This window comes from Pantherophis guttatus, chromosome 2, assembly GCF_059756535.1.
Source record: "Pantherophis guttatus breed Tessera chromosome 2, ASM5975653v1, whole genome shotgun sequence".
NCBI lineage: Eukaryota > Metazoa > Chordata > Lepidosauria > Squamata > Colubridae > Pantherophis > Pantherophis guttatus.
In genome coordinates this window covers 253,581,948-253,594,684 of record NC_142064.1, presented here as the reverse complement: position 1 = coordinate 253,594,684, position 12,737 = coordinate 253,581,948, and the positions used below count along the sequence as shown (strand labels likewise).

Sequence of the window (12,737 nt, the reverse complement as noted above, 5' to 3'; positions counted from 1 at the left end):
AAACAAGGCTCCTAATCAGTATGAAAAACAACTTGAAATCTCTTCGAACACAGATAGCTACAGATCATACCAGTAGTTTCTATAGAGAGTTACAGCAAACTGAGTATAATCTCTTACTACAAAATTCTGAATTTTCTTTAACATTTATGCCAAATGGGTAGGCATGATCAACAACGTCATAAGCACACTGAGCCAGATAGCTTTTTTGGACTTCTTAGGAAGAATTTTAAGGGTAAAACTAAAAGCCCCTAACTCAAATGCAAATTATGGCTCAAATGATATAGTTGCTCAAATATATCTTCCCAGTGAAATTAAATGGTGAGCTGAGGCATAAAATATTTAGAAAGAGTTTGACAAGTCAATTAAAGCAGAGAAGAGATCCTGGCAGCTTAGACTCATCAAATTTGCAGACGACACTAAGCTGGAAGGAATAGCCACCCCCCAGACGACAGCTCAAAATCCGAAAGGATCTTGACAAACTTGAACACTGGGCCCTGTCAAACTGAGGCAGGAAAAAACAACTGTACTGATACAAGTTAGGGCAGGACAAGAAGTAATGGTTAGAAACTAATCAGAGAGAGAAGCAACCTGGAATTAAGGAGAAACCTCCTAACAGTGAGGACAATTAACCAGTGGAACAGCTTCTCTTCAGAAATCACTGGGGTTTTTAAAGAAGATCCTGGACAGTCACTTGTCTGAGATTGTATAGGTTCTGCTGCTTGAGCAGGAGGCTGGACTAGAAGACCTCCAAGGTCCCTTCCAGCTCTATTCTATTCTAGGTCAAACATGGCTCCGTGCCAGTACCTGTGAAAGGGATCTTGGAGTCCAAGTGGACAGTCACTTAAATATAAGCTAGCAGTGTGTGGCGACAGCCAAAAAAGCCAATGCAGTTTTCGACTGCATTAATAGAGGAATAGTCTCAAGATTGTGTGAAGTATTAGTACTGCTTTACAAAGCAGCATGGCAGACTTGGAATATTGCATCCAGTTTTGGTCACCACAATATAAAAAAAGATCTTGAGACTCTGGAAAGAGTACAGAGAACAGCAACAAAGGTGATTAGGGAGCTGGAGGCTAAAACGTATGAAGAACGGTTGCCGGATTTGGGCATGTCTAGTCTAGTGAAAAGAAGGACGGGGGGAGAAATGATGGCAGTGTTCTAGTATTTGAGGGGCTGCCACAAAGATGAGGGGAGCAAACTAATCAAAAGTACTAGAAAGCAAGATAAGGACCAATAGATGGAAACTAATAAAGGAGAGAAGCAATCTAGAATTAAGGAGAAATGTTCTAATTGTGAGAATAATCAACGAGTGGAATGGCTTGCCTTCAGAAGTTGTGGGTCCCCTATCACTGGAGATTTCCAAGAAGAGACTGGACAGCCATTTGACTGAAATAGTATAGACTCTCCTGCTTGAGCAGGGGGTTAGATTAGATGACCTCCAAGATCCCTTCCTACTCTGTTATTCGATGTTCTATGGGAGAAAAAAAATGTTACCACTTCTAATGACCAAGAAGGTAAATTGTGTACAGTTACCTTTGAAGAACTCTATCACAATTCTTTAAATTCTATTCAAATCTGTGTAGTCAATAAAAGAATCTACCTCATGAAGATATAATGGAGTTGAGCTGAATTGACTTGACCTTTTAAATTTTATTTTTAAAATTTTAACTAATTATTTATTTAAATTTAGGGGGAAAATTAAAAATAGCAATAGCACTTAGACTTATATACCACTTCACAGTGCTTTACATCCTTCTCAAAGTGGTTACAGAGTCAGCATATTTGCCCCTTACACCCCCAACAATCTGGGTCCTCATTTTACCCACCTCGGAAGGATGGAAGGCTGAGTCAACCTTGAGCCAGTGAGAATAGAACTGCCAAATTGCAGGCAGCCAGGAGTTAGCAGAAGTAGTCTACAGTATAAGACAAAACACCACAATCCACAAAAAAAAAAACCCACCCACATTTAAAGGAAACCACCTTTAAATTTAAATAAAAATGATCTCTTACAATTAGGTCCAGGAGCCAGAAAAGCAGAATTGGTCTCAGATACTCAGATAATGCTCCTTCCCTGAAGAGCAGGGGTGTTAAACTCACGTCATCATGTTGTCGTCATGTAACGTATTGCAACTTTTTCCCCCTTGCTAAAAATGGGGGTGGGCGTGGCCAGCATGTGATGCATCCGACCCATGGGCTGAAGAGTGACACCCCCCCCTTATTTCCATCCATCTCTCCAGTTTGAATCTCACCAGGCTAAAGGTTGAACTCAGCCTTCCATCCTTCCGAGGTGGGTAAAATGAAGACCCAGGTAGTTGGGGGCAATAGACTGGCTCTATAATCCGCTTAGAGAGGGCTGTAAAAGCACTGTGAAGCGGTATATAAGTCTAAATGCTATCGCTATTGCTACTGATCAACTACCTTGATCTCCATCCATTCTTCTCTTTCTTATGCTCCCTTCGTATGATATAGGAAACATACAGATAGTCCTCGACTTACAACCACAATTGAACCCAACATTTCTGTTGCTAAATGAGGCAGTTGTTAAATGGGTTGTAGGACCTTTCTTGCCGCAGTTAAGTGAATCACAGCAGTTGTGAAGTTAGTAGCACCGTTGTTAAGTGAATCTGGCTGCCTCATTGACTTTGCTTGTCAAAAGGTCACAAAAGGTGATCACATGATCCCGGGACACCGCAATTGTCATAAATGTGAGTCAGTTGCCAAGCATCTGAATTTTGATCACATGACCAAGTTGCTGCAATGGTCGTAAGTGTGAAAAATGGTCATAAGTCATTTTTTCAGTGCCGTTCAGTGGTGGTATTCAGCCGGTTTGGGTGAAGCGGTATCGGCAGTGGTGGGAAGCTCCGCCCACCCGCCCGGACATCATCACATCCTGTTTTTGACACTCTGCACATGCGCGGAAGGTCCTGTGCATGTGTGGAGGTGACACATGCGCACTCACATTTGCGAACCAGTAGCGAAGGTAAGTGAATACCATGCCTGGTTCCATTGTAACTTCGAATGGTCAATAAATAAACTATTGTAAGTCGAGGATTAACACTGTATTTACACTGGACAGTGGTGGGATTCAAAAAAATTTACTACCGGTTCTGTGGGCATGGCTTGGTGGGCGTGGCATGGCTTGGTGGGCATGGCAGGGGAAGGATACTATAAAATCTCCATTCCCTCCCCACCCCAGGGGAAGGATACTGCAAAATCCCCATTCCCTCCCAATCAGCTGGGACTCGGGAGGCAGAGGATAGATGGGGGCAGGGCCAGTCAGAGGTGGTATTTACCGGTTCTCCGAACTACTCAAAATTTCTGCTACCGGTTCTCCAGAATTGGTCAGAACCTGCTGAAACCCACCTCTGATTTAGAACACATAATTTGTCAATGTTGCTTTCTCCATTCCACTGCCTCCTTTTTGGAATGATATTTTCCTATTGAAGTCTGCAATCCCAACCTTGCTATCCTTAAAAAAAAAAAAGCAAAGCCTTGAAGCCCTTAAAAATGTATATCCACTTTGAACAATGCTATGTTAATGATTTGTGTTTTTTCTCATCGGGGGAGAAAAACAACTATCTTCTATTTGTGGTTTTAAAAATCTCATTTTCTCTGTTTTAATCCTTGCATGCTACCCAAAGGCACTGGCGGATGGCCAGTCTTTGCACTTTAAATTATAAATGATGGATTTATTTTTAAAATAAATTTCTTAAAAATGACTCACGTATGTACAATAAATGCATTCATGGAAAATATCAAGTTTCAAATAACTTACCCCTGATGCCCAGGGCTGTGAGGGCTACCACAAGAATGAGGATTATAGCACATCCAGATCCTATCAGGAAGCAATGACACCGAGGATGTTCCACCAAGAAATCTGGAAACACAGAGATAAGGAAAGAAGCGAACAAGGAAAATAAGACCTCTATATAGGTAGTCCACGATTTACAATAATTCATTTAGTGATTGTTAAAAGTTACAATGGCACTTTAAAAAGTTATTTAAGAGTGGGCTGTAAAGCACTGTATATAAATATATAAGTCTAGGGCCTACTGCCATTGCTAAGCAGAGCAGTCAAGTGAGTCTCATTCTATTTTATGACTCTGTTTGCAATGGTTCTTATAGTAAATCATATAGTCATTAAGTGAATCTGGGTTCCCCCATTGATGTTGCTTGTGGAAGTTGGCTAGTTGGATAGGTAGATAGATGATAGATAGATAGATAGATAGCTGGGTGGATTGATGGATAGATAACTAGATGGATGGATAGATAGCGAGAGAGAGAGAGAGAGAGAGAGAGAGAGAGAGAGAGAGAGAGAGAGAGGAGGGAAAGAAAGTAGATAGACACAGACAGAGACAGAGACAGAGACAGACAGACAGATGGTAGATAGATGATAGATAAATGATAGAGACAGTTGATAGAGATGACGATGATGAAGAAGATAGAAGAAAGAAAGAAAGAAAGAAAGAAAGAAAGAAAGAAAGAAAGAAAGAAAGAAAGAAAGAAAGAATCCTTTATTGGCCACATAAGCAATTTGTCTCTGGTGCATAAGCTCACAGTGTACACACAAACAACAAAGTGAGAAAAGGCTCATCAATCATAAATCATAAGATTCATAAATCATAAGATACAAAAAACAATTGATAAATCTTAATATATCAATAAGATTTTTATCCCAGGGGTAGGTAAAAAATACTACCCCTTCCCTGGCCTTCTCCCATTGTAGATTACTCTTAGTTTACTCTATCCTTTTCAGTTTATCAGCAAGAGTAAAGCACTGGGCATCATTGTTGCTAATCTCTCAAGGGAAAATGAAAACTAAGAAAGTGACAAATGAATCATCCCATAAGTGAAAACTTACTCAAAGTACTTGCAGCTGAAAAATATCACTGACAGAAAAATGTTTGAAAATCTGAAAGTTTGATTCTGGAACCAATTACAAATTCCTAGAAGGACCATATGGTCAGAGGCATGCTGTTTCTACTTATTCTTACCCCATAATCTGCTATTCTGCAACTATTTCCAGTTGATGACCCACAAATTCTATTTTTAAAAGTTAGTTGACCTTAAAAGCTGGTATGGGGAGCCTGGCTACAACACATTCACTAATAAAATATGTGGTTGGTGGAAAATTAATATAGATTTAAAAGGAAATAATGTACAGAACTCAGCCTTGACAGCTTAGTCCAGCGTTAAATTTCTTCTTTCCTTTCATATATTTGAGTTAGTCATATCAGGACCTTATGAAAAACCCACCACAGAAAGGTTTGAAAGGAAAGAATGGAGGTGTATGAAATTGGTAGCAAATGTTTCACACTTGGTTATGAATAATATTTTCCCCCAAATAATATATTTATACATACATTTATATCCCACCTGGCTTGGCTTAATCATTAAGCAAAATAAGCATGTTTAGGGTACATGTTTCTTCCCCTAGCCATCATGTTCTTAACTCTTCCACTGCCACACTCAACTTTAACTTTCATAAATTTTTGTAGTTCCACTTTTCCATTACAGTGTAATAAAGTTATTAAAACACATTAAAAAGTGTTGAAAAACATGTCCATGTTTTTCTAATGGCCTAGATATCAGTAAATAATTTGCTTACAATGTTCAATAAATATATTCTGTAGGCTTCCTGAGTGAGTTGGGTGGCCATATAAATGTTCTAAATAAAAAAAATAAAAGTTTTAAATTAATACAGCTGTGGGGTCAGTGGTGAGTTGCTACCAGTTCGGCCCGGTTCGGGCAAACCTGTAGCAGTGGCGGCAGGAGGCTCCGCCCACCCGCCCAGACGTCATCAAATACGATCTGCACATGTGCAGAAGCTTCTGCGTATGCGCAGACAGGGGGCGCGCACACAAGCGAACCGGTAGCAAAGGCAAGTGAAACCCAGCCCTGTGTGTGGTGCAATCTGGGGGATGGCCTGGAAGAAAACTGAATTTATAATCTTGTTTTACTTTCAGCATGTATTGAGTCTGACTGTCTTGTCCGTTGATCAATGGAAGAGTCAATACAAGGGCACCATTGATGAACTGTAGGGCATCAGTTGATCTTCATCCAGCCTTATATCCCACCCTTACTCTAAAGAGCTGAAAATGGCTCAGATAGACTTCCCCTCATTTTTAATTTCACAGAAATCTGTGAAGGAACCAAACTGGAGAGGAAGTGAGTGGTCCAAGCTGGGTGGGTGGGGGGAGGTGAAAACAAAGAAAAAAATTAACTCAAGGCTGAAAAGAGAAAGTGGTTTTCTGGCTGGCTGGTTGAGGATCTGAAAAACCAAGTTCCTGTCAGAACAGACATGGGGGCTCCGTGCAGTTATTCATTTTTTTTAAATAAAAAAAAATACAAATATTCCATCTTTCCGTAAACAATGTGTTGTCTGGGTTCAAATAACTCTATGTGTCAACCTTCAACATTTACAACGTCATTCACTTAATATAGTTCTCTAATCTTAAAATTATAATATGTTAAACAGTTAAACATTGTAAGCCTATTCATTTTTCTTCTTAACATGTGTTCTAGTGAAAATACAATAATAACAACATTACACATAATTATCCTCCTCATTCTAATACTAACAATTATCTTCTTATTTATACCTCTAGCTTAACATGTTTTCTTTTCTTCTTTAATCGTCTTCTTTTATTTCCAGTTTCCCTTTTTACTCTCTAAGCATTGATAAAATACTTCCCGTATCATATAATATTCAGTTTGTTCTTTCTCTTTAATTGCTAATGTTAATATATTCATTTCTGCACATTCTAATATTTTCCTAATCACCTTCTCCTCAATCGGAATCTCTTCACTTTTCCAATGTTGTGCAAATATCATGCAGTTATTCTGAGTCTGCCCAGGCTTTATGACGAAGAAAGGTTCAAAGGAGAGATGAGCTACTTCCATTAGCAGTGTCTCGTGGTGCTGGTCTGGAGAAGGAGACCTCTTTGTCCCTGAGACCTCTCTACATGATTATGGACTCTGGAGCACCAAATCATAAAATCTTAAGGATTAAATCCTAGAGGAGATCAACCCTGACTGCTCTTTAGAAGGCCAGATCCTGAAGATGAAACTCAAATACTTTGGCCACCTAATGAGAAGGAAGGACTCACTGGAGAAGAGCCTAATGCTAGGAACGACTGAGGGCAAAAGAAGAAGGGGACGGCAGAGAATGAGGTGGCTGGATGGAGTCACTGAAGCAGTAGGCGTGAGCTTAAATGGACTCCAGAGGATGGTAGAGGACAGGAAGGCCTGGAGGAACGTTGTCCATGGGGTCGCGATGGGTCGTACACGACTTTTTATTTATTTATTTATTTATTTTTAAATTTGATTTATATGCCGCCCTTCTCTGAAGACTCAGGGCGGCTTACAATGCGTTAAGCAATAGCCTTCATACTTCTGTATATTTATACAAAGTCAGCTTATTGCCCCCACAAACTGGGTCCTCATTTAACCTACCTTAGAAAGGATGGAAGGCTGAGTCAACCTTGAGCCTGGTAAGATTTGAACCTGCAGTAATTGCAGGCAGCTGTGTTAATAACAGGGTGCTTTAAACCACTGTACTACCAAGGCTCTTCACAGCTAACAACAGCAAAGGATTATAAAATCTTAAGGAAGACCCCTGTGTTAGTCCTTTTCAGTTGTGTTTTTGGTAGCTCAACTAATGTACTCTGTTTCCCCCCAAAATACATCCCTCCCTCCCTCCCTCTCCCTCTCCCTCTCCCTCTCTCTCTCTGTCTCTCTCTCTGTGTATTTGTGTGTGTGTGTGTGTATATACACACACATGGTTTTATTTTAATCTTTGTGTGTGAGAGAGAAATATCAGCTATAACTTTACGATGTAAAGTTAACATGTCGTATTTCCAGTATTTTTAGTATTATCAATATAGAAAAATGCCTAGAACAGAATAATCCAGCCTTCCCCACCAAATCTTTTGGAATATTATCCCCCACCAACAAGGTCATCGTTGCCCAATACAGCCACAAGTTATAATCTGAAATATCTGAAGCTATCAAATTGTGGAAGACTGGGGGGAAAAAAATCAGATTTCTTTGATACAGAAGGGCCATCAAAAACAGCAGGCACGTTATGAACAATGGCTATGAAGAATGCAAATTTTTATTACCCTTTTGTAGGAAAGAAAAGGCCAAATTAAACATAGAAAATAATACGGCAAGAGTTATACTTTCAATGTGGAGACAGGACTTCATGGTTTAAACTACTAGACCATTCTGTTGCTAGTTCATCCCTTATTTCATACTAAGGATTGAGCTGAAATCCTCAAAATGGAAGAAAGCAGAATCTGAGCTAGCAGAAAGGTAATCCTCGATTTATGACCACAATTAGGAGCAGAACATCCGCTGCTAAGCAAGTCAGCTGTTAAGTGAGTCGTGCCTGATTTTACAAACTTTTTTTGACATGGTTGTGAAGTGATGCTGCAACCATTTTTTTTTTTAATTAGATTTATATGCCGCCCTTCTCCAGAGACTCAGGGCGGCTTACAATGCATTAAGCAATAGCCTTCATACTTTTTGTATATTTTATACAAAGTCAGCTTATTGCCCCCACAAACTGGGTCCTCAATTTACCTACCTTAGAAAGGATGGAACGCTGAGTCAACCTTGAGCCTGGTGAGATTCGAACTTACAGTAATTGCAGGACAGCTGAATGTTAATAACAGGTTTTAGTCTGCTGAGCTATCCAGGCTCCTATCCAGGAACCATCCTAAATGCATGCTGGTTATCAATTAGAGACAGTTGTAACACACTTTTTTACGGCTTCCAACTTTTTGAATGGCAACATTGAACGGTTGCTAATGGTTTTTAAGTCAAGGGCTACCTGTACTTTAGTTGAGTTACATGTACCGTGTTTCCCTGAAAACAAGACCCTGTCTTATATTTTTTTGAACCCTGAAATAAGCGCTTGGCCTTATTGCCAAACGCTCAAAAGCCCGATTGGGCTTATTATCAAGGGATGTCTTATTTTGGAGAAAACAGGGTACATATACAGGTAGTCCTTAAATTAGAACAGTTCCTTTAGTGACTGTTCAAAGTTACAACCGCATTGAAAAAAGCGACTTATGTCTGTTTTTCACACTTAACAACCATTGCAGCATCTCCTTGGTCACGTGATCAGAATTCCGATGCTTGGAAACTGATTCATATTTACGACGGTCGCAATGACCCAGGGTCATGCGATCCCCTTTTGCAACCTTCTGACAAGCGAAGTCAATGCAGAAGCCAGATTCGCTTAACAACCGTGTTACTAATTTAACAACTGCAATGATTCACTTAACAACTGCGACAGAAAAAGTCGTAAAATGGGGCAAACCTCATTTAACAAATTTTCTCACTTAAATTTTGGGCTCAATTGTGGCCGTAAGTCGAGGATTACTTGTACATATACTCATGTGAAAGCCTTGGAGACAAAGCATGGAAGACAATATGTTATTTTAAAATAAAGTGATTTATGCCATGAAACACACTAGAATTGAAAACAGACTTTCTTCACTGCTCATTGCTAGTTACAGAGCATTATTAGAGACCACCATTTAATCAGTTGTGGGTGCTCCATCGCTGGAGATTTTTAAAAGAGATTAGACAACCATTTGTCTGAACCGGCAGAGGGTCTCCTGCTTGAGCAGAGGGTTGGACTAGAAGACCTTCAAGATCCCTTCCAACTCTGTTATTTTGTTATCCTGCTGAAAATAAGAAGTCTTGCCTTGTGGAGCAGTGAAAAGGCTAAATATGTGAAAGGTGAACTCATACAATAGATTGCATCGATAAGATACCTGATCAAAAGAGAAATTGGCAATTACATTCTTTCCTTTATTGTTGAGATCCCCACGAAGATATTTGCACTGAGGCCATCAAAACCATCCACTTAGAAGCCCCCAATAACTATAAATAAGCCATAGCTTACCTTGCAGCTGAGATTGCTTGAGTCTCCTTTGCATTCTGTTTGGCCGGTAATTCAAGTAGAAGTTACAGCCTTCTTCTTTCATTGTTACTCCAGCTACTAGTTTAATCTGAAGGAGGAAGAGCACTTTTGTACCAACCCTTCTTGGTATGAGCAGCCTGAGCCTCCCCCACCACGGCTTTCTGAAGGTGGGCGACAAGATCGCACAGGAAGTGCTGTGAGACCAGCGAGGAACCACCTGCTTTGTTTCCAAGGCTTACCACACTTTTTATTTATCAAAATATATAAGATAAATTTCTGTTTCGGAGGCAGCAACTTCATTTATCAGAAAGGAGAAAGCGAAGGAGGAATTTCACTCTTCAGCAACAGATCAAGGCGACTGATCCTTTCTCATTTCTCCTCCCAAATAGTTCCTCATTGTAAAGCCTTCAGAAATCTTCCTTTTGGCTTATTATCTAACTCAATCAACATCACACCAAACCTTAATATTTATTCTGAGGACCTGTGTACTGCACTAGCCAGAAAGAGAGCTGAGAAAAATATCTGTGGACTCCTCGCATCCTGAACATAAACTGTTTCAACTTCTCCTTTCAGGATACCACTAGAGCATTGCATGCCAAAACGACTAGTCACAAAGATATTTTCCCCCATGCCATTCTCTATTAAAACATCTAAAACATCCTACAGCACTGGCTTATGCCTAAAGATAGTTACCCATGTAGTAGGGCTGAATTGCTATTCTCTTCTCATCTTTCCTACTACCTTCTTAACACTTGTTGTATCTATCTTACGATTTATGATCTATAGCTTATCATTTTGTTATTTGTATGTAACTGAAAGCTTATACACCGGAGACAAATTCCTTGTGTGTCCAATCAAACTTGGCCAATAAAGAATATTCCAATTCCAAATAACAAAAAATGTAGCCAACACACCTTCCTCCTCCTATTTTCCCCACAACCACCCTGTGAGGTAGGTTGGAATGAATGACTGGCCCAAAGTTGCCCAGATGGCATTCATGACGTATGGTGGGACTTAAACTCATGTTCTCCTGCTTTCTAGCTGGTTGCGTTAACCACTAAACCAAACAGATTGTCTGAATGCGGGCGAAGTCTCATCTAACTGGCCCCAAAGTCAAGTCCCACCCAGGTGGCCAAGAAACTACCATACAGATTTCATTTAGTCTCTTCAATGGTAGCTTGGGATACATATCTACTGAATTTCTGAAACCACAAATGGCATTTTCAACCCTCATTTGTAGTGATGCCATTAGAGCAGAGCAGGTTTGAATGATATGAAATTCTTCTTCCCAAGCTTCAGGCCAGCTGGTCTAAATGTCTATGGAGATTCTCAATCATCCAGGTTGTGGTTGTCCCAAAGGTGCTGTTTGCAAAAGGCTATTGGGATTTCTTGGGTTTCTTTTGAAAACAGTTCACTTCTCATCCAAGAAGCTTCTTCAATTCTATCTGAAAGAAGTTAGAACTGAAGAAGCTTCTTGTATGAGAAGGGAAACATTTTCAAAAGGGAAAAAAACAAAGCCCAGTTGCCTTTTGCAAAAAGCACCTTTAGGGCCACCTGGCCTAGGTTGCTTAGCATAAAAAGTGCTGCCAGTTGATTCATTTTCTCAGCATTGGAGCCTCCTCTAGAGAGCTCAGTTTTCACATCAAATCACAAGGCTTTTGGAACACTGTCCTTAGGACAGATGAGACCCAAAGTGGGGATGTTTGGCCATAAAGCAGAGTGCCACATTTGGCAAAAACCAAACATATCAACACAAACATCTCATATCAACCGTCAAGAACGGCAGTGCAGGGATGATGATACATAAAATATCATTTGAGGCTGGTCATTCGTGCCTTGAGAACTCTGGGTTGTTTTGTTCAACGATTCATGTGTTTGTTTTCTTGGCTGGGAAGAGGTAAACACAGATAAACAAGAGATTATGTGGCATTTTATCTCATAAGCAAGGGATGTGGTGTTTTAATGGCTAAGATGCTGAGCTTGTCAATTGAAAGGTCAGCAGTTGTGGATGAAATCCCTAGTGCCACGTAATGGGGTGAGCTCCAGTTACTTGTCCCAGCTTCTGCCAACCTAGCAGTTTGAAAGCACGTAAAAAATGGAAGTAGAAAAAATAGGGGCCACCTTTGGTGGGAAGGTAACAGTGTTCCGTGCGCCTTTGGCGTTTAGTCATGCCGGCCACATGACCACTGAATCGTCTTCGGACAGCGCTGGCTCTTCGGCTTTGAAACGAAGATGAGTACCGCCCCCTAGAGTCGGGAATGAAAAACACATATGTGCAAGGGGAACCTTTACCTCATAAGCCACATCTTAGCCCTAGGAGCAGAAAACCTGGGAAGCAGCATTTCAAATCATTCCAAAATTAATTAAATGATTAAGTATCCCGGATCTGCGCTCCTTCCGCCGTGCTGTGAAGACCTTTTTATTCCATCAAGCGGGCTTGGCCTGATCTCTTCCCTTTTTAAATATGTAAATTTTAATCTATTTTTAAATTATTGGGGTATTTTAATTTGTCTGGGCCAAAAAATTTAATTTGATTTTATCGGGTTTTTAAATTTTGTGTATTTATGTATTTTATTGTTGGCTGTTCACCGCCCTGAGTCCTTCGGGAGTAGGGCGGTATACAAATCAAATAAATAAAATAAAATAAATAAAATAAATTCTCTAAAAATGAGGAAATTCCTCCTACAGTCTCCAGGATTCTGTGTTTACCTGCCTACACCATTAGACTTTTCTGAAATCTTGTGTTGTTTTTCTGTGAGGCTGGACAGATACCCTGGATATTCAAGACCAATGGAGATGC

General features: G+C 40.1%; 1 protein-coding gene across 1 annotated transcript in view; it reads right to left on the bottom strand.

Moving 5' to 3' along the window:
- Window positions 1–10,490, bottom strand: part of LOC117668067 (killer cell lectin-like receptor subfamily B member 1B allele B) — a 29,042-nt gene extending 18,552 nt beyond the window's left edge. Inside the window, exons 1-2 of the mRNA XM_034421762.3 lie at window positions 9,920–10,490; window positions 3,776–3,877 (exon numbers count right to left, since the gene is read on the bottom strand). Of these exons, the coding sequence (XP_034277653.2) occupies window positions 3,776–3,877; window positions 9,920–10,001 (184 nt within the window). The 5' untranslated portion in view covers window positions 10,002–10,490. The remainder of the gene's footprint in view (window positions 1–3,775; window positions 3,878–9,919) is intronic.
- Window positions 10,491–12,737: the final 2,247 nt, after the last annotated feature.